Genomic DNA, 25,375 nt, shown 5'->3' with positions numbered 1-25,375 from the left:
CCATTTTGTACTCTTCTGTCCAAGTGATTCAATAAGGGTCAAGGCATAAGTAATGGAATTCTTCATTATGGCTTAAAATTTAATTAGTATTTGATGTATTTGAAAGCTGCTTTGCTCTAAAGACCAAAGCTGTGCCCTTATAATGGATGATTGGGTAATCCTGGTGCTTGGGGAGATGACCTGAGTGTTATGTTACATTATTTGTTACTTCCTGAATTCATTTATAAGCTTAGTGCCTTCATGAATTGAAAATGAGGATTACTTCATGAGACACTTTTTAAAACAATAACTTAAAGGTGAAAACATTCTCATGGTTTAGGTCTCAAATACCCAGTTACATAAGATTATGTTCATTGGATTGATTACTTGGCTTCCCCCTTATAATATCTGAGTATCACCAATCACCCAAGATAAGAAACCTAAGAAATCATCTTTTTCAAGCCATTCACTTTACAAGTGAGGAATGGGAGGTCTGGAAATATTGTGTGACTTGCCTGAGATCAAACTACTTATGTGATCTATGAAATTATCACTGTCGATATTCCTTCCAATAGTGTTTATTGCTACCCATCCACCCAGTCTGTTTCTCTTTTTTTTTTTTTGCATGATTTCAGATGTGTAATTGATATCAGGGAAGGGGTGGGAGGGATGGATAATTTATAATTAAAAATTAAAAAGAAAAGAATGCAAAAATATATTTAAAAATTTAAATCCAACAAAAAATTTAAAAGGAGGATGATGTCTCAAGTTAAAAAAAAAAAAGAATTGTATTTGAAACTTGCTCCCACTTAAAACCCTGCCTCCATTAAAATCCTGTGGGAGAGGGGCAGCTAGGTGGCGCAGTAGATAGAGCACCGGCCTTGGAGTCAGGAGTACATGAGTTCAAATCCGGCCTCAGACACTTAACACTTACTGGCTGTGTGACCCCAGGCAAGTCACTTAACCCCAATTGCCTCACTAAAAAAAAAAAAAAAAAAATCCTGTGGGAGGCTAAAAGAATAGCAATATTGTTTCTGTATTATTTCCTTGCCTAGCAAAATTGGCTGATTTTGGATCCAAAATATTTTATGGATTGTTGGGATTGTAGGGAAATAATAAAGACTTATATAGGCAATTTTTAATTGTCCTTCCACTAAATGGGGCATAGAAAAAGAAGTCCATAAATAATGTGATAACACATATGAGGAGTGTGTTATAATAAAAAAAAGTCACTAAATTTTTAATCAGGAAAACTGGATTCTAGTCTTGGTTCTGATACTACCTATACTAATTACCAATGTATATCCATGGACAAATAAGTCACTTGACCTCTTCTTGCAAAATTATTTCACACCTCATGATGTGAGACTTAGGGGCCTTTCCAATACCAACATTTTATGATTCTACAAACACAAAAAACCACTTTGACTTTCTCCTTCTGTTACTTCTCCTTCCCATTCATTCTGTGGAAGAAGTTCTAAAGGAGATAAAGTTCTTCAGAATTGAAGAAGGTAGGAAGGGGTAACAACAGCAAATACCCTGCTTGAGTAACTCATTCAAAAAATTAATTATAGGATGTTAATCCAATGGATACTTAGCCTGCAAAAACTAAACATAGACTACATAAACACATTTTTCCCTAAGAGATAAAAATTTCTTCAACCTGATCGACCTTGCACACCAATCCGGACCTTGCAAATGGACTGAAACAAAAAGCAGAAGCCTCAAAGAAATAACTTCCCCCCTTCTGTGTAAAAAGAACAAAAACTATGAATTAAGTGACGCTATTTTTAGACTGTGACATGGCATCTGTAAAAAGAACACTCCTCATTAAGTTTGGCGCATGAGTAAAAAACATTCTGCACAGCTGGGGGGTTAGGATACTTCTTATCAAGTTCTAAAAAGAGGAAAAAAGCCTACATTTGTAAGTGTGGTGGGAAAAAGCCTTTAAGATTCAAGACAAATACCCAGTAATCAGTATTTCAGAAACAGTGAAGTTCTATATTCTTGTATTAGGTCAAAGTTCTTCAAAAGGAAAAGATGGAGTAATACAATTTCTCCCTCAGACACAATAAGTTCCTTCTTCTGGACCAAGTTAGAATTGAGTGATACATTCTAATCTGGATAATGTTGATGATCTCGTGCTGGCACTACACAGTAATTATGCAGGCAGTACATATTTCTTACAGTATAAACAGGCTCTTAGGTTGTATTATATACTGTAAACTAAATATAACTGTTGAAATTACCTACCATATTGCATGTTGCTTAGAATAGCACAAGCAAGGAAGTGAAAAGCACACTAGATACGAGTCAAAAATACACGAATATTCTATCATTAATCAGTTTTACAACCTTAGCCAAGTAACCACCTCTTTGTGCCTCAGTTTTTTTCTATATGAAAATGTGGGCATTCTGTTGCTTCACAACTTCCCTTACCTCTCATCTTTATACTGAGAATTAATGATGGTGAACCATGAATATCTCAAAGATTTTATGAGTAGAGAAACAACTACTTTGTATACCTGAATTTATCAATAAAATGTTATCATCAATAAATATCTGCAATTGTAATTCTTTCCTTCCACAGATTCAAAAGGATATAATAGGGCGCAGCTAGGTGGTGCAGTGGATAAAGCACCGGTCCTGGATTCAGGACTCCCTGAGTTCAAATCCGGCCTCGGACATTTGACACTTAACTAGCTGTGTGACCCTGGACAAGTCACTTAACCCTCATTGCCCTGCAAAAAAAAAAAGGGATATAACAGTGGGAAGGAGTAAAGAAGAGAGGAAGGAATCCAACTGATTTCTATACACTACAAAGAAGAAAAGTTATCTTTACACTGATGACTTTCCTTACCTCACTTATAAGTTCTAAGTGTCCACTCAACTCCTCTAAGATCAGGGAAATCTGTAAGTACAGACTGCAGTAACAGTCTGGCCTCATATGAATAGGAGAATGTTTATCTTTCCAGTTGTGGTTTTAAAAATTCTAGGACTACATCAAATGCAAAAAGAAAAAAAAATCACTCAACAATAATTCACTAAATTCAGCTTCTCAAAGCCTTCTATATTAATGAGAAATTGACATCTATATGTATATATCAGTATTCTTTATAGATATTACATAAATAGCTATATCTGAAGACATTATGTTTACTGGATAAAAATCTTAATTTACCTACTAGTTATAATCAAACTTATTTTTGAAAAAACCCACAAAAATAAGTCAATAATAAATAAATAAACTTCATTTTGAAATAGTTTTAGATTTTTTTAAAGGATATTTTATTTACTCAGAAGTTAGAACCTTTATTTTTTATAAGTAGAGAGTGGAAATACTACAGTATGTCATCATAACAAGGAGGTAAACCCTAAGTGCTTAAAGGCTTCACCAGCAAACCATAAGTTCTGACAAGTTGTACCATGCTGAAAAAACTTCAAGAGTGATTCCAGAGATGAGTTCTGTGATCATAGACTAACCTGAGTATAGAGAGGCTGAATTATTTCACCATGACATCCCATGAGAGAGGATGGATTGTGATATATACCAATGGAGGGTATACCCCGTTGCCAAGATCACTACAGAAGAACTCTGAACCATAAAATTTCCCCTTCCCCCACCATGATGTACACTTAAACCACAGTAACTGTACTTACTTCACTGTTTCCAAGTCCACATCTGGAGTTTTAAAATGCAAATGATTTAAAATATAAACATATGGCTTCCTTCGAACATTGATTCCTGGTGGGGCAGGAGGAGCCAGAACACAAATAAACTTTTGTATTTCAACAGAATTTATACTTTTCAGGGGTAGGGGGAGAAGCTGTGCAGGCACAATCCTTCCCAGAGAAAATAGAAGACAAAACATTCCAGACCCGTCTCATTTCAACAGAGATATAGCAAAGAGTGGTTCTATATGGCTAAAAATAAAGATTACCAACTCTGGGGAATACAGGTCTTACTCCCAGGTCAACCATGATCCTGAGTGCAGCCTATAGAAATTATTGAGTAGAGAAACAGGAATACTGGAACAGTAGTGAAGAAATCTTCAGACACCCAAATAATTAGATTTTCTAAGGCCAAGGACATAAGGGTGAGAGAACTTATGAAGCAAAACAGCCTGTATATGGAAAAAGTACATTAGGAGACAGACAGACAGACAGACAGACAGAGACAGAGATCGACCTCATGCCTGTGTTTTTTAGTATTGCTCCTAGGATGGCCAAGCAATGCTAGATCAACTAAGGAAATAGATTGTTCAGGACTAGAGAAATAGTAGCAAACTAAATATCATAAAGATGTGTGCCTAATGCAATTTTTAACACATTAAGGATAAAACAATGAACATTTGTCCCTGGACAGTTATAGAAACAACAGAGTCAATAAATGGACATGGAAAGAGCTCTAACATCAATCACATCAGGAGACCCAGGTTCAAATCCCAGCCCTACTATTTAATAGATGTATGACATTAAGCAAATTACTTAAACTCTCTGAGCCTCAGTTTCCTCATCTTTAAAACAGATATAAAATGCCCTACTTACATCACAAGGTAATTGTAAAGATGAAATGGGATAATCAATATGAAAACAGTCCATGGAATTATTTCACTCAGTGCAATATAACTGTGACATGTGAAAGATTAAATGACTGAGGAAACAAAGGTTCAGGCTTCTGAGCATTTGAATTTATTAAGCAATGTGTGCCAATGTATGCCAACCGGAACCAGACCTCCTCAGCTTATGCCTGGAGCTTAAGTACAGGGGGAGACAGACTTTAAATCTAAAAACATTTACAAGGGGATAGCTAGGTGGTGCAGTAGATAAAGCACTGGCCCTAGATTCAGGAGGACCTGAGTTCAAATTTGTCTCAGACATTCGACACTTACTAGCTGTATGGCCCTGGGCAAGTCACTTAACCCTCATTGCCCTGCAAAAAAAACCAAAACAAAAATAACAACCATTTACTTAAAAACCAGTCAGCTGGAGAACAAAGGGGAAAAAAAATAAAACTGCCTCTGCTTTCAAGAAGGTTACATTCTACAGGGAGGATACAAGCATACAGATGACATTAGTAAGTAATAGCTCAGGGAAGGCTTCAAAAGAAAAAGTGACATCTGAGCTGAGCTTTGAAATAATATTATTTCTAAAAGTGGAGATGAGAAGAGACCTCTGCAACTTCATGGGAAGAAGATGGAATGGCAAGTTCAAACAATAACTAGTTTGAAGAATAACTGTGTATGACTAAATTATTCTTTTTTTTTCTTTTTTTCAGGGCAATGAGGGTTAAATGACTTGCCCAGGGTCACACAGCTATTAAGTGTCAGGTGTCTGAGTCCAAATTTGAACTCAGGTACTCCTGAATCCAGAGCCAGTGCTTTATCCACTGTGCCACCTAGCTGCCCAAACAATAACTAGTTTGATGGAAACAGAATGAATGACAGAGAATAATATGAAATAAGGATGGAAAGATAGACTGGAGCCAAATTTGGAAAGGGGGTGGCCTTAAATGTCAGACTGAGGATTTTGTATTTTATCTTAAAGGAAATAGGATGAGCTACTAAAGGATGTTGTGGGGTAAATTTGTGTCATCAGATCCCAGCCATTTATATCAATAATTTTAGCAACTATGCAGAAAACTAATTGAAGAGAAAAGACTTAGAGACAGACAGATTTATTGGCAGGCTACTACAAAAGTCTGAACAAGAGATGATGAAGGTATTAAGTAAGTAAAATCAGTAAGAATTAGCAAGTGATTGTACATTGGGATAAGTAAGCAATATAGAAGTGTCAAGGATAGCTTCGAGGTTATAAAACTAAATAACCAGGAGGACAGTGGTTCATCTCACAGAAAAGGATCTTTGAAGGAGATGATGAGTTCCATTATAGACATCTTACTTACAAGACATCTAGGTAGATAAGTCCATCAAAAAGTTGATGGTACAAAACAGGATGATCAGGATAAATATCAGGACTGTATATATAGATTATGGATCAAGTGAGAAAATACATGGAAAGTGCTTTGTAAATCTAAAAGCACCAGACAGACAAACAAATAAATGGATGGATGGATGGATGGATGGATGGATGGATGGATGGATGGATAGATAGATAGATAGATAGATAGATAGATAGATAGATAGATAGATAGATAGACAGATAGACAGAAAGAAGGAAAGAAGGAAAGAAGGAAAGAAAGAAGGAAAGAAAGAAAGAAAGAAAGAAAGAAAGAAAGAAAGAAAGAAAGAAAGAAAGAAAGAAAGAAAGAAAGAAAGAAAGAAAGAAAGAAAGAAAGAAAGAAAGAAAGAAAGAAAGAAAGAAAGAAAGAAAGACACTACTATTATGGAGATGTAGATGAATTCTCAGATCCATTTATCCAAGCCTAACCTCTCTCCTGAGGTCCAGTCCCACATCACCAACTTTCTTCTGGACATCTCTAACTGGATGTCCAATAGGCATCTCAAAGTCAAAACAGTCAAAACTGAAATCATAGGGGCAGCTAGGTGGAGCAGTGGATAGATCACCAGCCCTGGATTCAGGAGGACCTGAGTTCAAATCCTGCCTCGGACACTTAAACACTTACTAACTGTGTGATCCTGGGGCAAGTCACTTAACCCCAATTGCCCCGAAAAAACAAACAAAAAAAAACTGAAATCATTATCTTTCCCCAAAAAAGTCTACTTTTCCTAATTTCTCTATTATTATCAAGGGCACTATCATCCTCTCGGTCGCCCAGACTCCCAATTTCTATGTCATCCTCAATCCTTCACTCCCTCCCTATCAATATGTTGCCAAGTTGGGGCAGCTAGGTGGCGCAGTGGATAGAGCACCGGCCCTGGAGTCAGGAGTACCTGAGTTCAAATCCGGCCTCAGACACTTAACACTAGCTGTGTGACCCTGGGCAAGTCACTTAACCCCAATTGCCTCACTAAAAAAAAAACAAAAAAAAATATGTTGCCAAGTCTTGCCATTTCTACCTTTATGCCATTTCTTGCCTATACTCCCATTCTCTCCTCTGACAGTGCCATCATTCTGTTGGAGCCCCTTATCTTATGGCTAGACTATGCCAATAGCCCACTGGTTGTGGTTTGCCTCAAGTCTCTTCCAGCACTAGTCTATTCTCCACTCAGCTGACAAACTACACTAACAGTGCAGGTCCCACCTACCCCACCTCCCTACTAAGTACACTCTAATAGCTCCCTCCTGGATCAAATATGGCTTTTTAATCCCTTCACAATATAGCCTTTCCCTGTCATCCCTGTCTTTTTTGCACTTTACTAGCCTCAAAGAATTTAATGATTCAGCTGCAGTGGCCTATTTGCTGTTCCTCAAACAAAACACATTCAATCTCTTGACTGCCTGCCTTTTCACTGGCTGTCCCTCATGCCTAGAATTCTCTCCCTCCTCATTTCTTTCTCCTAGTTCCCCTTGCTTTCATCAAAACTCAATTCAAGGGGATAGAGCACCGGCCCTGTAGTCAGGAGTACCTGAGTTCAAATCCGGCCTCAGACACTTAACACACACTTACTAGCTGTGTGACCCTGGGCAAGTCACTTAACCCCAATTGCCTCACTAAAAACACACACACACACACACACACACACACAAAAAAACTCAATTCAAATACCATGTTCTGCAAGAAGCCTTTCCTGGTGCCCCTCACTGTTAGTCACTTCCCTTAGGGATCCTTCCTTGTATACACTGTGTGTATCTTCTCTGTTCCTAGTTGTTTTCATATTGTCTCCCCCATTGGGATGGGGATCTTTGAGGGCAGGAATTGTGTTTTTGTCATTAATAAATGGTTGTTGATTGATGAGATGGCTGATACTAGAAGTGCAAGTAAAACAACCATGGAGGAAGCAAAGGCCCTGGACTGAAAACACCCACAGTGTATGCAAAGCTGAGGAGTGGTGAGATAGAAATAGAAAAGACATATTTCACAAAATCAAGGAAAGAGAGAGTAATCAGTGCTTTATGGTTTTCAAAGCACTTTCCATACATTTTCTCACTTGATCCATAGTCTATATATTGCAGAAAGGTCAAGGAAAATGAGGAATAAGAAACTAAGATGAGGACTAAGGCTACCATATTGAACCATTAAACAATTACCGGGTAACCTAGGAAAAAGCAGTTTTGTCTAGTGGAGGAATGAGGTGTCAGATGGGGAGGGGTTGAGAAATAAGTGAGAGATGTAGAGATGGTAAGGGTACAGGAATGACTCATTTAGGTCAGACTGAGGCCCCTTCCCTACATGGGAGTAGGGGAATGGAGACAGAAACAGATAGGATGACTGATGCAATTCAACAAACATTAAATTCTTACTATATACCGGGCACTCTGAGGAGACAAAGGGGGAAAAAATAAACAGTCCCTGACTTCAAGAAGTTTATATTCTCCCAATGAATCCATGATCCCTGACACCAAAGGAGTTCTACCAATCCCTTGAGAACATTCTTATCTAGTTTACTCATCAATGGTGCATTTAAAAGGCACTGGGTGGGGGCAGCTAGGTGGTGCAGTGGATTAAACACCAGCCCTGGATTCAGGAGGACCTGAGTTCAAATATGACCTCAGACACTTGACCACTTACTAGCTGTGTGACCTTGGGCAAGTCACTTAACCCTCATTGCCCTGCAAAATACATACATACATGAATGAATGAATGCAAATAAAAGGCACTAGGTTTTGCTTACCTGAGAGTGGTGCATTGGGCCAGATGCTGTGCTAAGATCTTTACAAATATTATTTTATTTGATTCTCATAACAACCCAGTGAGGATGGTGCTGTCATTATCCCCATTTTATAACAAAAAACTGAGACAAACAGAGGTTAAGGGACTTGCCCAGCATCACACAGCTAATAAGTATCTGAGGCCAAATTTGAACTCTGATCTCCCTGACTTCAAGCCTGGTGTCTATCTGTTGTACCTCCTAGATTCCTTTGTGTGTGTGTGTACCTAAAAGCAAGTTTTACTCATTGCATTTTAAAGTGATCCTGACTATGGTTTTATGGTACTTAGAACTACTTCTTTCTTGATCTTGCAGTATGTTTTCTTTGATATGGGAACTCTATATGGTGGCTATTAAATTCTTAGCAATTTTTTTTTACTTGAGTAGGCAGGAAGTGGCTGGTGGGTTCATTCTCTCTTCCCTGGTTCTAATAGATTTAGGCAGCTTCATTTATGATTTATTGAAATATAGTGTCCAGAAGGAACAAAATCTATCAGAACCATGAAACCATAGTCAGGATCACACAAAACCTGTCAACTTCTACTAAAAATCAAGAGATCTTGGAATACAATATTTCAAAAGACAAAAGACATCGGTTTAAGAATAGATTACCTGGGGGCAGCTAGGTGGCGCAGTGGATAGAGGACTGGCCCTGGAGTCAGGAGTACCTGAGTTCAAATCCAGCCTCAGACACTTAACACTTACTAGCTGTGTGACCCTGGGCAAGTCACTTAACCCCAATTGCCTCACTAAAAAAAAAGAAAGAAAGAAAGAAAGAAAGAAAGAAAGAAAGAAAGAAAGAAAGAAAGAAAGAAAGAAAGAAAGAAAGAAAGAAAGAAAGAAAGAAAGAAAGAAAGAAAGAAAGAAAGAAAGAAAAAGAATAGATTACCCCCAAAAAGCTGAATATAATTGGAGGGGAGATGGATCTTGGTTAGGATAGGGGAATTTCATTAATTTCTAATGAAAAGACCAGAGCTTAGTAGGAACTTTAAAATGCAAATGCAAGAATCCAGAAAAACCTAGAAAGGTAAAAGTATCTGAGTAACTGGAAGGAGCAATAGGATGATATAGTGCTAATATTCTAACAGAAATAAAAGAACCAAGTGTCCCTTCATAACCTTAATGTCTTCCAGGGGTACTAAGGGAATTAAATAAGGAAAACAGAGGTCCTGGTGGTGGACTGGTTCTGTTCTGAAGAACTTAAGACAGGGAAAAGAGTAAACTAATGTAAAAAAGAAAGAGGGGGATAGGATTTGGCTTTTTTCTCATAATTAGGGTTCATAAGGGGAAAAAATAGTATGCAAGTATGAAAGAAGGGGAAGTGGGCATCAGATGACCCTCACTCTTATTTGAAATGAACAAAGGAGACTTGAACACATACCTACAGAGTCTGGTGTAGAAATGCATCAAACTCAACAAGGAAACAAGTAAAAGGATAATACTGGGGAGAGAATAGTTAAAAGCAGAACAGACTTACAGATTTGAAGGGGAGATTGAAGGATAAAAAGAAAAGAACTAGAATCTAAGGGGGTACTTCTGATTTGCTCGTAGACTGTTAGGGACAAATATTATTGAGCAATAATAAATGATGAAACAATATCAGAGAATCCTAGGTAATAGGAACTATCTCCAAGGGAAGGAAGTAGAATCAGAAGAACAATTCATAAGAGGACAACACTTACAGAAAAACAACTTTGAAAGACTTAAGAGATTTGATCAATCAATAAGCATTCATGTGTCTAGAGAACCAATAATGAAACATCTTACCCAACTCTTAATAGTGAAGTAATGGACACGAGGTACAGAAACATACATTCCTAGACATGGCCATTGTATGGATTTGTTTTTCTTGATTATGCATATTTGTTACAAGGCATTTTACCCCCTCTTTCTTTTCTTTTCTTTTCTTTTCTTTTTTTTTTTTTTTGGTGGGGCAATGAGGGTTAAGTGGCTTGCCTAGGGTCACACAGCTAATAAGTGTCAAATGTCTGAGGTCAAATTTGAACTCAGGTCCTCCTGAATCCAGGGCAGGTACTTTATCCACTGTGCCACCTAGCTGCCCCTACCCCCACTTTCTCCTACTTTTGACTTGATTGGGGTAGAAAATAGTGATGGAGGGAGGGAGGGAAGGAGGGAGAGAGCTATTGTAATTTATTTTTAAATGCATAGAAGAAAACAGAAGGAAGAAAGCATAGGCATGCAGAAGAGTTTTTAACGTAATGTGTGAAATTTATTTTATGTCTGTATACATTTTGTGCACATTTGTATACATACACACATATATTAAAGAATATTAAATAGATTCCAAGTTTCTTATAGAATTCTCTTTTGTGTTCTGCTATATATATGAGGATGCTCTTTTGTGGTGTTTAAGTTCAGGATTTTTTTTTTAATGTTTAAGGTATCCACATCTCTCTTTACCTCTATCCTTCCTCTATCACTCTCCCTCTGTGTAGTATATGATAAGGAGGCACTGAATTTAAAATGAAATTACCTGAGTTCAAATCCCAGTTTTGATCATTGCTACCTATGTGACCCTTGGCAAATAACTTCTCTCTGGGTCTCAGTTTCCTCATTTGTAAGGTGAAAAATTGGATTAGATTACCTCTAACATCCCTCTCAAATCTAAATCCTAAAATCCTCTCTCTTCTAATTCTCATCTTCTTCAGCTTCTCCTTTTTTTTCCCTAGCTCTTAACTGGCTATAACAGAGAACTGAAACTCTTCTTTATATTCACTGCACTTATTGGGGGAAATTTTACATTCCATGTCCATCCACACCATATAGTGTGGTTTTGTGTTTTTTAATTTTTTCTTTTCATTTCTTCTATAAGAGTTCTTGAGAGTCCACAAACCTCTTTTTATTTTAATAACTATTTCAACACAATTTGTTTCCTTGTTAATCCTATGTATTTTATACATTTAAAAATATTATTCTGAGAAAGGGTCCATAGCCTTTACCGGACTGCCAAAGGGGCCTACCACACACAAAAAGAGGAGAGAAATAACACAATTCTAATGCTTTTAAAGGGGTCAGTAGTTTGACTCATTTTTGGCAGTTCACTGATCCTGGGTATGAAGGGGGGAAAGTGGGGAAAGCTCTCTCTCCTCTGTTATATTATTAAAACACACAGAGAGACACATTTCAATTAAATCAAAAAAGCTGTGTCCATTTATACTATACCAACTGTTTTGTTTTTACATACTTCCTCAAAAAAGAGCACGGCTTTATACTTCTACAAAGAGGAAGTAAAACTCAAAAGTCAGACCTCAAAAGCCCTTTGTTTTCTCAAACAAGAAACAACTGTATACACCTCACATTTATTTTTAAAATTTATGTTCCTCCAGACACTACCTTAGCCAGAGCTGAGAAAACTCACTCACATAAACTTTAATACACTTGATTTGCTTCAGAAAGACGTGTCCAAAGAAACAAAAAGTATGGGAAGCAAAGTTTAAAAATGGCTGTTTTTCCAAGAGGTGTTTGGCAATTTCATATAAAATAAGACAGATTGAAACAAGGAGTTTAAGGCCAGGAAGGGGAATGAGTGAAGAAAACCAATGCTCTTATGAAAAACCAAGAACGCACTTTAAAGTGATACAAACTTTCCAGTAAAACAGGACAAGGGAGAGCCACTATAAAACTAATGAATGAAGAGAATTTGTTACAAGGTTACTTTACCCCTATAGAAACTTAGTTACTGAAATGCCCACAAAAAGCATTCTAAAATGGTCTCAACTAAAAAGATAGCCCCATAATAGAAAGTTTTGGGTAGATCTAGGATTTTTGCAACAGTATTCAGCTCCCGGGCTAGTTTTAGCAATGACATTTACTCAGATTGAAGGGCCGAGTGTCTTTGCCTTAAAAGATATTGGGTTAGGGGGCAGGTAGATGGCACAGTGGATAAAGCACCGGCCCTGGATTCAGGAGGACCTGAGTTCAAATCTCTGACACTTGACACTTACTAGCTGTGTGACCCTGGGCAAGTCACTTAACCCTCACTGCCCCGCCCCCAAAAAAGGATATTGGACTGAGAAAAAGAATAAATAAGAGGCTTTATTTTTCCTAATCACACATACATAATGATAAAAACCTGGCAGCAGAAACTAAAACTCTTTTTTCTGGTTTACATAGGAATATTAATATTATACTTTCTGCAAAGTATAAGAATGATTCTCCCTAACATAAAGACCTAAGTGTCAAATCTGAAATAGATACAGTCAACACAAAAGGAAACAGTTAATAATAAGTATCACAAAAGGTTGGAGTTGCCCGGTATTAGCTGGGTTTCCCTTGAAACATAATAGTCAAGGCCAATACCTTTCTCTCACAAAGCCCATACTAAGTTACTTTAAAATAGTGTTTCTCAGATCATCTTGCCAGGGTGATCGTGAGCACTTCAGAGTTATCAGCTGTACTAGCCTCATAAATGATCCAATAGCACATTTATTTTTGGCAGCAGATTAGAGAACATAGGTGTCTTTTGAACAATAAGACAGCTTCATATGTTTACTAAAATGCTATCTTTCATCTTATGAGAAGCAATGAGGGGAAAGGAGCCAAGGGAAGACTGAGAACAGAAAAAAATGGGAGAGTCCAAAGGAAGTTATGTAGCCTGAAGAACACCTCTCCAGACCCACAATGATTCGTTCATATAGAAAACGCTGCTGTTGTCCAGTTACCTGTCAGTTAATTTTAAAAACATCCATATGACTGAATAGACCACTTCCGTGTTTTACCAGCTTAGGGAAGAGTGAAAACAGCACGAGATTCGGAGTTAGGGGAGATTGGCTTGAATCCTAGCTGTGATGCTTATGAATCATACTAGCAAATAACTGGCATTTAGACATCATTTTAAAGTTTGCAGAGTTCTTCACATATATTAGTGCATTTGGTCTTCACAACAACCCTCTGGGGGAGGGACTTTTATTATCTTCAGTTTACAGATAAACTAAAGCTGAAAGATATTTAAGTGACCTGACCAGGGTGACACAGATAGTAAGTGACTGATGTGAGATTCAAACTCCAATCTTCCTGAGTCCAAACCTAGGGCTCCACTTACTAGCTGTTTGACCTTAGGCAAACCATAATCTCTCTAGGCCTCAGTTTCTTCATCCACACATGGCCAAGGGGGCCAGCGATTGTACTAGTCTTTTCCAACCCAATTCTATCCTTTGAGGTTTGGAACTATATCTTATTCCATCTATGCCTTTCCCAGGCTTGATTCCATGAAAACAATCTCACCTTGTTTCAAAGAGATAGTACAACCCTCCTGTAGATTAAAATTTTGATGCAACCTTTGTCCATTAAATCTAGTCAGCAGTTTACTCAAGCAATATTCTAGTTGAGGCAGGGGCTATAAGGAAAAAACAAGAAGGCACCAGAAAATGTTTTCACACATAACACAAAAGGAAAGATTTTTGCACAATCAGTCAGTGATTCAAAGAAGAGGCTGCCTTCTTGGTTCATACCATCACCCTCATGTGTCCTGCCTTTTTCTTGTCCAAATTTTTCCAATTCAAATTTTATCCAATTCAAATCCCTATCTCTCCCACAAAGCCTTCCATGACTACCACAGGTTTCATTGAAATTTCTTTCTCCTAAGACACCCTTATTTTCTGTACTACATAACATAATTTCAATTATACAAGATCTTTGGGTCATGAGAGTTAGTCTCTTTCCTCTAAGTAGCCTATAAGATCCTTAACAAGAGTCCAATCTTATGCCTCTCATAAGAGGGGCAGTGCAAGAGTATTAACTCAATAAATACTTATTGGGCAATCAAATGAACACGTTAGTGGGCTCTTCCTCACCCCCACCCCACCCCTACCCCTCCAGTATAAGCATCCTCCTCCAAGTAACTGTATTTACCATTAACCCTTTGATAAGCTTTGGTGGCCTTACTAAAAAGAAATATGAAAATACTCAGAACATAAGGTGTGTTTTTTCCCTCTAAAGGAAGCCCAAATAAAATGGGGAAAGATAGGCAGAATCTTTTTTTTTAAGTGAGGCAACTGGGGTTAAGTGATTTGCCCAGGGTCACACAGCTAGTAAGTGTTAAGTGTCTGAGGCCGGATTTGAACTCAGGTCCTCCTGACTCCAGGGCCAGTGCTCTATCCACTGCGCCACCTATCTGCCCCCAGAATCTTAATATGATGAACCTGATGGAACATTAAGATTGCTTTGAATTTTGTCAGATAATGAACATATTACTACAAAATACAAAGATTATTCATTGTAAGTACTTAGTTGCCTTGTTCCTGCTAATAATGCAATTCAGAATCTACCTTGCTTTCACCCCATCTTCTCATCTTAGCCTTATCTGTAACTATTTTTCTTTTCAGTCTATAACTCTCAGACCATAGATATGAAAGCAATAATCTTCTACCTTGGATAGGGACTAGTGTCTTGCCCCATCTCATTAATAATAGATGATAGTCAGGTCAGTCAAAATTAGTTAATAACGGTCACAAAATAGCTTGTTCTAGGGAAGTAGATAAGTTAAATGCCATTCAATAAAAAGGAATTCTGACCTGCAGAATTTTTATGTAGTTGAGTGGGGTGTACTTAATTTGCAATGCACATTTAGAAGAACCAAGTAGAATTCCAACCCTACAAGGGTGTCTGTCATCAGCTCACAAAGTAAAAATATTACACTGTGCCTATGAAAAATATGGTCCAGGGAAATTCAGACATGGTCATGTTAAAAAGCACATGAAGGGGGGAGCTAGGTGGCACAGTGGATAAAACACTGGCCCTTGATTCAGGAAAACCCGACTTCAAATCTGAGCTCAGACACTTAACACTTACTAAATGAGTGACCCTGGGCAAGTCACTTAACCCTTGTTGCCCTGCAAAAAAAAGGGGGGGGGAGCACATGAGGATTCTGATCCCTCTTTCCCAGACAAGGTAATGTACATGGGTCAATGCCAACATGTGCCTACCATGCTTTAAGATTTCACACCTTCCTGGAAATGGTCACTGCAACTCTTTCTGCCTTATCCTCACTCTACTCAAACCCCAAAAGTATAGATGCCTAGGGAGAGAAACTAGTTCTTTTTAGAAAAGGAAATTGAGCTATTGGCACAATGCTGGGATGATTACTCAAACTAGATAAAGCCCATAGCTACTGAACTACAATAAGCAAGGTCTTCACATAGAATTTCAAAGTTGCAAAGGTTCTCATTGGCCATCTAATCCAACCTACACTTAAAATTATACACAGCTTTTGACCCAAGTCAGTGGGATGAGAATGGATTGAAACTTAGGTGCTAAGGGTTCTTTCACTTTAATATAGTAAATATGAAACACTCAAGCCACAACCAGCACTCTAGTTCTATTCTATGTTTTTCAAGGTCTCTTGTCAAATACTTGGCAATATTCCCTGCAGGTTCCATAGAGGCAGAAATAGTATTCCAGATGTAAAAGAATATTTTAGACAGAAGGGGGGGATGAGGCAATTAATCAAAATCATAAACAAGTGAGGCCTGACAAAGTCTTTCTATAGTCATAACACTTTCAAGATTAAAAAAGAAACATCTAGGAGAGGTATACCCTAAGCCAATATCCAAGTTTTTCATTTTCTGTAATGAGGGATAAGAGAAATAGATGCAGAATTCAAAGAAAAGTCACTCCCATCAACTCTTTTTTTTTTTTGGTGAGGCAATTGGGGTTAAGTGACTTGCCCAGGGTCACATAGCTAGTAAGTGTTGTCTTAGGCTAGATTTGAACACAGGTCCTCCTGATTCCAGGGCCAGTGCTCTATCCACTGTGCCGCCTAGCTGCCCCCTCGTTTTTTTGTTTGTTTTTTAATGTATCAGGTTTACTATTTCTTCCAGATCTTGATTTAGTGGGAATAATTATCAAAAAAATGTTCAAAAAGATCCCTAGATAATCTATAAGGGGGGGGGGGGAGAGAGAATTCAGCACCAGAAGCACAGTGCTTGCTGTGACACTTACTGGGCAAGTCCCTCACCTCTCTGAACCTTGGTTTTCTAATCTATAAAATGAGAATAATACTTGTACTACATACCTCGTAAGGTTTGATTCGACTCAATTAAACAAGCATGTATTAAGTAGTTACTGTGGGTCAGGCACTGAGGAATCAAAGGCAAAAATGAGGCAATCTTTACCCTCAAGGAATTTACAGTCTACTTAGGGCAAATAACATGTACACAAGTAAATACAAAATAAACACAAAATTGATTACAAGGTAGAAGGGAGCACTCTCAGCTGGCAAATTAGGAAAGGCTTCTTGCAAAAGGCAGCACTTGAACTTTGAAGGTTTTCCAAAAAGCTGAGGTGATAGGCAAAAAGGATATCCTGTTCAAGGCCCCAGAGGTAGGCAATGGAATGGCATACACAAGGAACAGTGAATTGATTGAATGTAGAGTTGGGTGGGGTGGGGTGTGGTGGACAGAATGGTGTGTAATTAGCCTACAACCAGACTGTTTGTTTAAATGCCAAAGAAACTAACCAGTCTGCATTTCATCTTAGGGGCAATAGGGAGCCACTAAAATGTTTTGAGCAGGAAAGTGAAGTAGTCAGATCTGTGCTTCAGGAATATCAAGCTGGTATTCCTAAATGTGGGCAACCAGGTGGCACAGTGGATAGAGGGTTGGTCCTGGAGTCAGGAAGACTGTGAGTTCAAATCTAACCTCAGACACTTACCAGCTGTGTGACTCTAGGCAAGTCACTTAACCCCATATGCCTCAGTTTCCTCATCTGTAAAATGAGCTGGAAAAGGAAATGGCAAACCATTCCATTCTGTTTGTCCAGAAACCCCCCAAATGGGATGCCAAAGAGTTATACAGAACTGAAAATGACTCAACGTTCCTAAATATGGATTGTTGTGAGAGTGATTTGAAAACCAAGATACTATGTAAATGTGATTTAAAATGTGATTAAGAGGGGCAGGTAGGTGGCTCAGTGGATAGAGCACTGGCCCTGGATTCAGGAGGACCCGAGTTCAAATGTGACCTCAGACACTTGACACTTACTAGCTGTGTGACCCTGGGCAAGTCACTTAACCCCACTTGCTTCACCCCCCCCAAAAAAAATGTGATTAAGAAAACTCTAGGAAAGTTGGCTATACAAGCATATTCCACATAAGGTTGCCCAGACAAAGGGTTGTCATGGTTTATAACCAAACCCCACCTATAACACAGCTGGTTGGAACAACCATTTATCAAATTGATTCTATGCCACTAACTGCTCCCTAATGACTTTAGGCTGGCTTTGCCCATAATTCACTTCTTGAATTTTGCTGTTTGACTCATATGAAGTGAAACCCTACACTCCTAGTCTTTCAAGCCAGTTCTGGCCTCAAGGTCAATATGTCCACTTCAATAACATTCTCTCCTCTCTTCTGTATCCCTTGCCCCTCTCTGCTATTTCCACCCTGCTAACCCCTCATCCCAGGGTAACTCTTACCACCTGCTTCTGCTTCTACTCCCAAGCTGCCAAATGCTGTTGAGGGGGGCAGGGGTGCTGTTAAACAACAAAATCATTCTCTCTGGGTCCAAGACAAACTTATGCTTTCTCATCTCAATTAGACCCTCACTGCAGTACAGCAAATCTAGTTACTCTTTTGTTATTGACATATAACCCTCTCCCCTACAATAGCTGTTACAAGCCTTCTCTCCTCATGTAGCAATATCCACTTCTTCACTCTTAGCAGATGATATCTCTCCTCTAAATGTCCTAACATATCTTCTCTGTTCTAGGATCACAGGATTTAGAACAGGAAGAAGCTTTATCAATGACTTAGTACAAAGCACTCATTTTACAGATGGGAAAAATGAAATTGGGATAGGTTAAATAATTTGTCCAAGGTCACACAGGTGGCAGAACCAGCATCTTAACTGGTTTTGACCCCAGGGTTTTAACAGGATTTGACTCTAGATCCAGAGTTCTTTCCAAGTTCCTAAAGGTAGGGAGGTTTATCCAATGTCATACCCAGCCATTAGCAGAGTTGAGATTCATACTCAAATTCTCTGACCCCAAATTCAGTACTTTTTTGGCCACAACTCAAAGTGACACTCTTTCCAGTAGAAGCTAATCCCTTCACCTCTACCTTTGATCTCATCCTCTCACTAATTTCTGAAACCTCACTTCACTCAGCTGTCACTCTCTCATAAATCTTCAGTATTTCCCTATCGGCTTCTTTTCCTCAGTCTACAAATACAGTCATGTCTCTTCAACTTAAAAAAAAAAAATTTTAAGCCCTTCCCTTGAGCCCTTCCCTACTTCCTCAAACTACCATCCTTTCTTTTTTGTCTCCCCTTCATTGTCATACTTCAAGAATCAAGAGTCTACACTCACTCAAGCCCTGCAATACGGTTGTAGCTTCATTACTAAAATAGCTCTCTGAAAAGCCATGAATAACCTTATTGTTATATCCAATGAGATTTGCTTCTGTCTTCATCCTCCTTGACCTTTCTGTGGCATTGGACATCACAGTTCATCTTCTTCTCCCAGATACCTCCTCCCCCTACATTAGCTTCCTTAACTTTATACTCTTGTATTTCTCCTACCTTTCCATTATTCCTTCCTGCTTCCTTTGTCATCTTCTTCATATTGCCTAAACAAGGATAGCCCGACCCCCACCCTGAAAATTCCTAGGCTTTCCTCTCTCCTTCATTTTATCAATGTGTATGTATTAAAAAACCATCTCTATGCTAATGATTCCCAAATCTATATCACCCTCCAACCTCTCCCCAGAGCTCCAGTCTTCCCCACCCCCTACCCCCAGCTGCCTATATCTCTACCCTCATGGCCTTCAGGCACTTCATACCATCTAAAATTGAACTCACCTTCTCCCCACCCCAATTTTTTTAAACCTGTCAATGCCCCTACCATCCTGCCTGTGACTCAGCCTTGTTGCATCAGAAACATCTTTAATTCTCCCAAGATATTCAATTGGTTATGAAGTCCTGGCAATCCCATGCCCACAATCTCTCTAGCATTCAACCTCTCATCCTATTTCTATTGCAAATACCTTATTCTCTCATGCCCTCATTTCTTCCCACAAAATTATTTTATTCTTGCTGCCCAGTTTGCTTCTCGCATGCTAGACACTGGAAACAGGCCCACTTGATTAGTCCTTTAGACCTGACAGCTTCATTATTTCAAATGAAATTTATACTAAGATAAAGGTGCTAAAAGCAGGAAGGAAATTGGTTTATGGCCTTTTATTCTAGCTTTTCTTAAATACTAGTGTAGAGGTCATAAGTCAATTCAATAAGTATTTACTAAGTGCCCATCATGTGCAAAGTGGATGTGAAAGATGAAAAAGGACCTGTTCCTTAACGTGGTACCTGGTACATAGTAGGCACTTAATAAATGTTTATTAACTGACTGACTGATCCCTGCCTTTGAGGAGTTTATAGTTTAAAAAAGGAGTAGAGGGCAGCTAGGTGGCAAAGTGGATAAAACACTGGCCCTGGATTCAGGAGGACCTGAGTTCAAATCCTGCCTCAGACACTTGACACTTACTAGCTGTGTGACCCTGGGCAAGTCACTTAACCCTCATTGCCCTGCCCAAAAATAATAATAATAAAATAAATTGTTTTTTTAATTATCATACTATAGTCCATGGGGTCACAAAGAATCAGACATGACTAAACAACAACAATGATAGCAGCAAAGAGGAACCGGGCAAAATTCTAGTCATGTTCCTGTCACTGAAGGGTAAGTGGTAAATTTTACAACTGGGCTGAGGAGGAGTATAAGCAATATTAAATGCTGGGACAAGAGCCTTGGAATAAGACACCAAGACCAGTCTACAGAAACATTCTACCTAGGACCAATCCTATAGCTTGAGATAGCTAGAAAAGAAAAGGAATATTAGTGTCACTAATAAATGCAGGTAACAATAATATAAATTAATCAAACCAAACAGAATTCTATCATTCTAGATGAATGCTTGATGTTGTTTTTAAACTGTGACAGGCTAAAGATGCAATAAAAGTATCTATACTTCACAGTGTTAGTCTTGAAAATATTAGGGGGGAAAAAACAGGATCCCTAAAACATTGGATCAAGAATTATAAGCATTTTCACCTTGTCATGTTATTTTCCGTCTAAGCACCTATTACATTTCCATAGACTCTTTCATCTCTTCAAATTAAACAAAAGCACTTTTTATTTCATCTAAAATGTAATTGTCTCAAAAACATGCATCTCTTGGAAATAACATTCTGCCTGGTCTGTAATTTAGTACTGGACATTATAATATGAAGGTGACTGGCTTCTCCAAGACTGTGCCTACAGAACACAAGTATAGAATGTTCTACTTAAACCAGGGAGGTTTTAAATACTGACCCAGCAATTTATTTCATCTGATGTCCAGAGGAGCTAAGTGGAGGGTGATACCTTTTTTTTTTTTGCAGGGGGGGGGGAGAACAGGAGAACTACCAAAGACTATCTACTCAGGCACACAGGTGTTTTCAAAAAGTGCCAAGTGATGAAATTTTAGACTTGAAAATAAATGCATCCTAAACAGCCAGGAGGAGAGAGGGGGTGGGGGTGGAGAGGAAAGGAGGCCAGATGTTATCATTCCCAAGTTAAGATTTGTATAGCATTTTAAAGTACACAAAGAGGTATGACATACAAAACCTTATTTGATCCACACAAAAAACAGTAGGGCAGGGCTATTATTAGCATTCTTGAATTTCAGATTAGGAAATTAACATTCAGAAAAGTTAAATGACTAGCCCTAGGTCACTCTAGTAAGTGGCAGAACTGGACAAGATCTCCTGACCCCTGTTCAAAACTACAACTCCAGGGCTAAATCTCAATTTCCAGAATAGTCTTACTGGTTCAAATTACTCTTCATGGCAAGGAAAGAGAAGATACACCTGCATGCCTATCCCCTTACTTATGATTCCTTCCTCCCATCCCCAATAGACACAAGAAATTTCATTTTCCTTTTAGTTAAATGATCGATATGATCCAGTTATTCAAGCCATGATTCTCCTCACCCAAACCATCTCATGGAAACAAAACTGAGGCTATGGCATTATCATTTAACCCTTATTTCTAAAACATTTAAAAAACAAACCAAGATTGGCAGTTTTCGATACTAGTGACCAAGAGGAAGAGTCATGCTAGAAACTAAGATTCACTTCACCCAACAAGATATAAAACAAAAGAAAAAGAAATAACTTCAGTCTTTAATAAATAGAAACATTCTCCACCACAAAATAAAAAGCAGTTGTTTAAAACCACAGCTGTTCTCTACTCAGAATGATGAAACAAGACTTTTCAAGCTGAGGTTTGAGCAAAGGTTTCGAGCTTTCACAGAACTGTGAAAAAGATTCCAAGAACTTAGAGCATTAGCCTGAAATGGTGAAGCTTTATAAAGCATGAAAAGGCCCCACTTCCTGGACCAAGTGCCCTACAAACCCCACTTACTACTGTCTTTACTACCCCCAGCAGCTTCATGTACCTCTCAATCCCTTTCCCCCAGAAATTACCTGAACCGGGGGCAGCTAGGTGGCACAGTAGATAGAGCACTGGCCCTGGAGTCAGGAGGACCTGAGTTCAAATCCACCTCAGGCACTTGGTACTTACTAGCTGTGTGATCCTGGGCAAGTCACTTAACCCCAATTGCCTCAACCAAAAAAAAAAAGTTACATGAACAAGTTTTATATATGGTACAACTTTTCTTTCCCTGGCTCTATTTCCAAGGTTAAAAAATAATAATCCAAGGCTATTCCAGAATATAATGGCATTGTAAATTCTATGATGCCAAGTATGGAAAGATTATTCTATGTAAATATCTTTTTATCAGTGTACATACTTTGCTTAAAAAGCACTATTCCTAAACCAGTGGAGGTGTAAACCAAATACTATTTGACCATGTTACAATTATCCTTAGAGATTGTGATGAAATAAGCCTTATTTAAGGAGCCTTGACTATGCATACATACAAATTACATTGGGGAGATTTTGGGGATTGATGGGCAAACACTGAAGCATCAGAATGTATATGGGAACAGATGTCTGACCAAGTCAGACTAAAATTAGCAGAATAAAAGAAGGGAATGTCTAACAGTTGGCAAAGTGCATGAACCAAATAGTATCAACTTACAAAACATATTAAATGCTTTAAAACCAATGGCAAGAGTTAATTCCAATCACCAGCTATACTCTTCCTGCTAAATGTAAGTTAAACAAAAATCTTAGGTATGATTTTATTGGTAAAAGTCTGTAAAGATCTATGAAACTTTTGACCTCATGTTTTAACATAAGAAAGAGATGGAAGAAAAATCAGTACTTGACATTATGGTAATTAATCTCACTTATGTCTCTGGGGAGACAGGCCCAAAATTCAATGTCTTAGGACTAAACAGCTAACCAATCATTTCAACCTATGTTAAAAGACTGAGGTGAGACAGGGCCACGATTTGTACTAAGAGGTGGGAAAGACCATAGAATGGGTTTAATGACATGTGTCAGTGTCAAGATGAGGTCCCCACTCTCAGAATTCCAACACAGGTTTTTCCTCCTTCAGAATGTTCATTTCGTTGTAAATTGTCTGGGGAGGAAAAGCTTGAGCTCTGTGGAAGACATCGAAGGGGAGTTGATCAGTCACTTGGTCTGTTGTACCTAAAAATCAATTTATGAAAGGCAGCGGGGCACACACAAAGGTGGCGAGCTTTAATCCCCTTTACTTAGTGCAGAATGAGGGAAGGGTGGGCCCTTGAAAGGCACGCCAATCTCACCAGTCTGGAAATAAGCTGACCACCTCCGGGCAAATACTATAGAGCAGCAAGGGGTAGCATGTCAGGGAGGAAGGAAAGCCGACTAATCAATCGACGGAGGCGGGGGTTCAAGCCACCACCAGTTAGGGGAAAGCCCAGATGAACATTCATACCCTCCTATCTCAGTGCAAGAGACTGAACACTAGCTAGAGCCCGAAAAGCCCCCTTGAAGAGTGTACACACACACACACACACACACACAGAGTCTAGGCTGTTGAAGAGGAAGTCAGAATGTAATGTCAAACGGATAAATACTGGCTAACCACACATATGCCTTAAAAGAGAAACAGCTTGGGTTATTCTACTTGATTGGTTCATTGAGGTATCTCCAATCTATATTTCTCGCTCTCTTTCTCCGTCCCTTCCCCCCGTGGTGTCTCCCTCCTCTCCCTAGCATTTTCATGCCTTCTCCTACTGAATGCAAAATCTGACTTAGCCTCCACTACGCAGCACATTATTAGCCCCGGGGAGAACGTTAAAGCTTCCCCTCCCCCTTCGCTCCGTCTCAGATCTTAGCCCACATATAATCACTCCCTTCACACACATACACACACACACACTCACGCTCACGCTCACACTGACACACACACGGACCTAGGCTGCACGCTAGAACCACCCAAGCAGTCAGTCACACCCCCCCCCCCTTTTTTGCTAGGGGGAGGGATGGGGGAGCGCGAGAACAGCAGGGGCATTTCCGACGGCATAGGGCGGGGAGGAGGGCAAGGGGGAGGAGAACGGGGAAACGCCGGGATTTAGAAGGCAGCGCACAGCCCTAAACACTCCTCCCCTTCTCCCTGTGTAAACAGCTCGCCGGGAGCCCAGGCGAGCCTCTCTCCCCATCCCCATCCCCATCCTCATCTTCCTCCTCAGTGCGCCTTCTCCCCAGCCGGGGCAAACGAGCGGGGCAGCAGCTCGGCTCTCCGGGACCCCGGGGGGAGCTTCTCCCCAGCCGGCGGCGGCGGCGGTGACTGGGGCGCCTGCCCTGCTCGCGTCCGCCCGGGGCTCCCCTTCGTACCTGGTCGGTGAGTTTGAGGACTGCCATTCTTCCGCTGTTTTGCACGCACACTCATGCAGCTCCTGGGTCGGGAGATGTCAAGCCGGGATCCGGGGAAGCGGAAGGGATTAGCCAGAGAGGAGGGGGGCAAAGCTGGCTTCCGAATTTGACAATCCTGCTGCAGCTACTAATGCTGCTGCTGCTGCTGCTGCTGCTCCTTTGGTGGCGGCGGCTGCTCGGTCAAAAGAAGCTGGGACTGGCTAGTAGTGTTTGCAGACGAGCCTTCCTTTATACAGGAAGTACAGACTGCTGCCAGCCCAGCCACTACTGACATCACCCGGCTCCGCCGGCCTGCTCAAGGCAAGGCCAAGGCTGCCGCCTGCTGCTCGCAGCCGGCAAATTCGCATCCAGCTCCCTCCCGGGCGTCCTCGCAGACCCTGAGGCTAAAGCAACCTCCTTCTCCTCCAGTCCCCGCCAAACACACACATCCACGTCCACATCCACGAGCCAGGGCACGCGGACTGCTGGCCGCTGACCCCAGCCTGGGAAGTGGGCGTACCTTCTGTCCGGGCATCCCTTCCCTCCTCCCCCACTCTCAGCCTCAGCTTCAAATCAGCTGCCTCCCAGCGGCGCTGGTCTGTGTGCCAAAGTGGTTTTCCTTCCTTCCCTGCGCACAAATCAGGTGCCCCCGCGGCTCCCTTGTGGCAGATGGCATTCCTCTCCTGATTCCCCATCGCACGCCCACGAGGCATGCAAGCTTTAGAGGTGCATGCCTCTGCAAGGAAGCTTGCCTCTTCCTGAGGATCACATCACAGACACAGACACAGACACAAAACATACCTTGCCCAACCTCTTCCCCACCTCAAACGTCTGAGTCCTTCTTGGTTTCTGGGTCAGAGCCC

General features: G+C 40.0%; 1 protein-coding gene across 1 annotated transcript in view; it reads right to left on the bottom strand.

Moving 5' to 3' along the window:
- ANKRD44 (ankyrin repeat domain 44) overlaps positions 1-25,051 on the bottom strand; it is a 359,716-nt gene extending 334,665 nt beyond the window's left edge. Inside the window, 1 exon segment of the mRNA XM_043993594.1 lies at positions 24,495-25,051. Coding sequence (XP_043849529.1) covers positions 24,495-24,521 — 27 coding nt within the window. The 5' untranslated portion in view covers positions 24,522-25,051.
- Between the last annotated feature and the right edge of the window lie 324 nt (positions 25,052-25,375).

This window comes from Dromiciops gliroides, chromosome 3 (genome assembly GCF_019393635.1).
Source record: "Dromiciops gliroides isolate mDroGli1 chromosome 3, mDroGli1.pri, whole genome shotgun sequence".
Lineage (NCBI taxonomy): Eukaryota > Metazoa > Chordata > Mammalia > Microbiotheria > Microbiotheriidae > Dromiciops > Dromiciops gliroides.
This window is presented reverse-complemented; position numbering and strand designations above follow the sequence as displayed.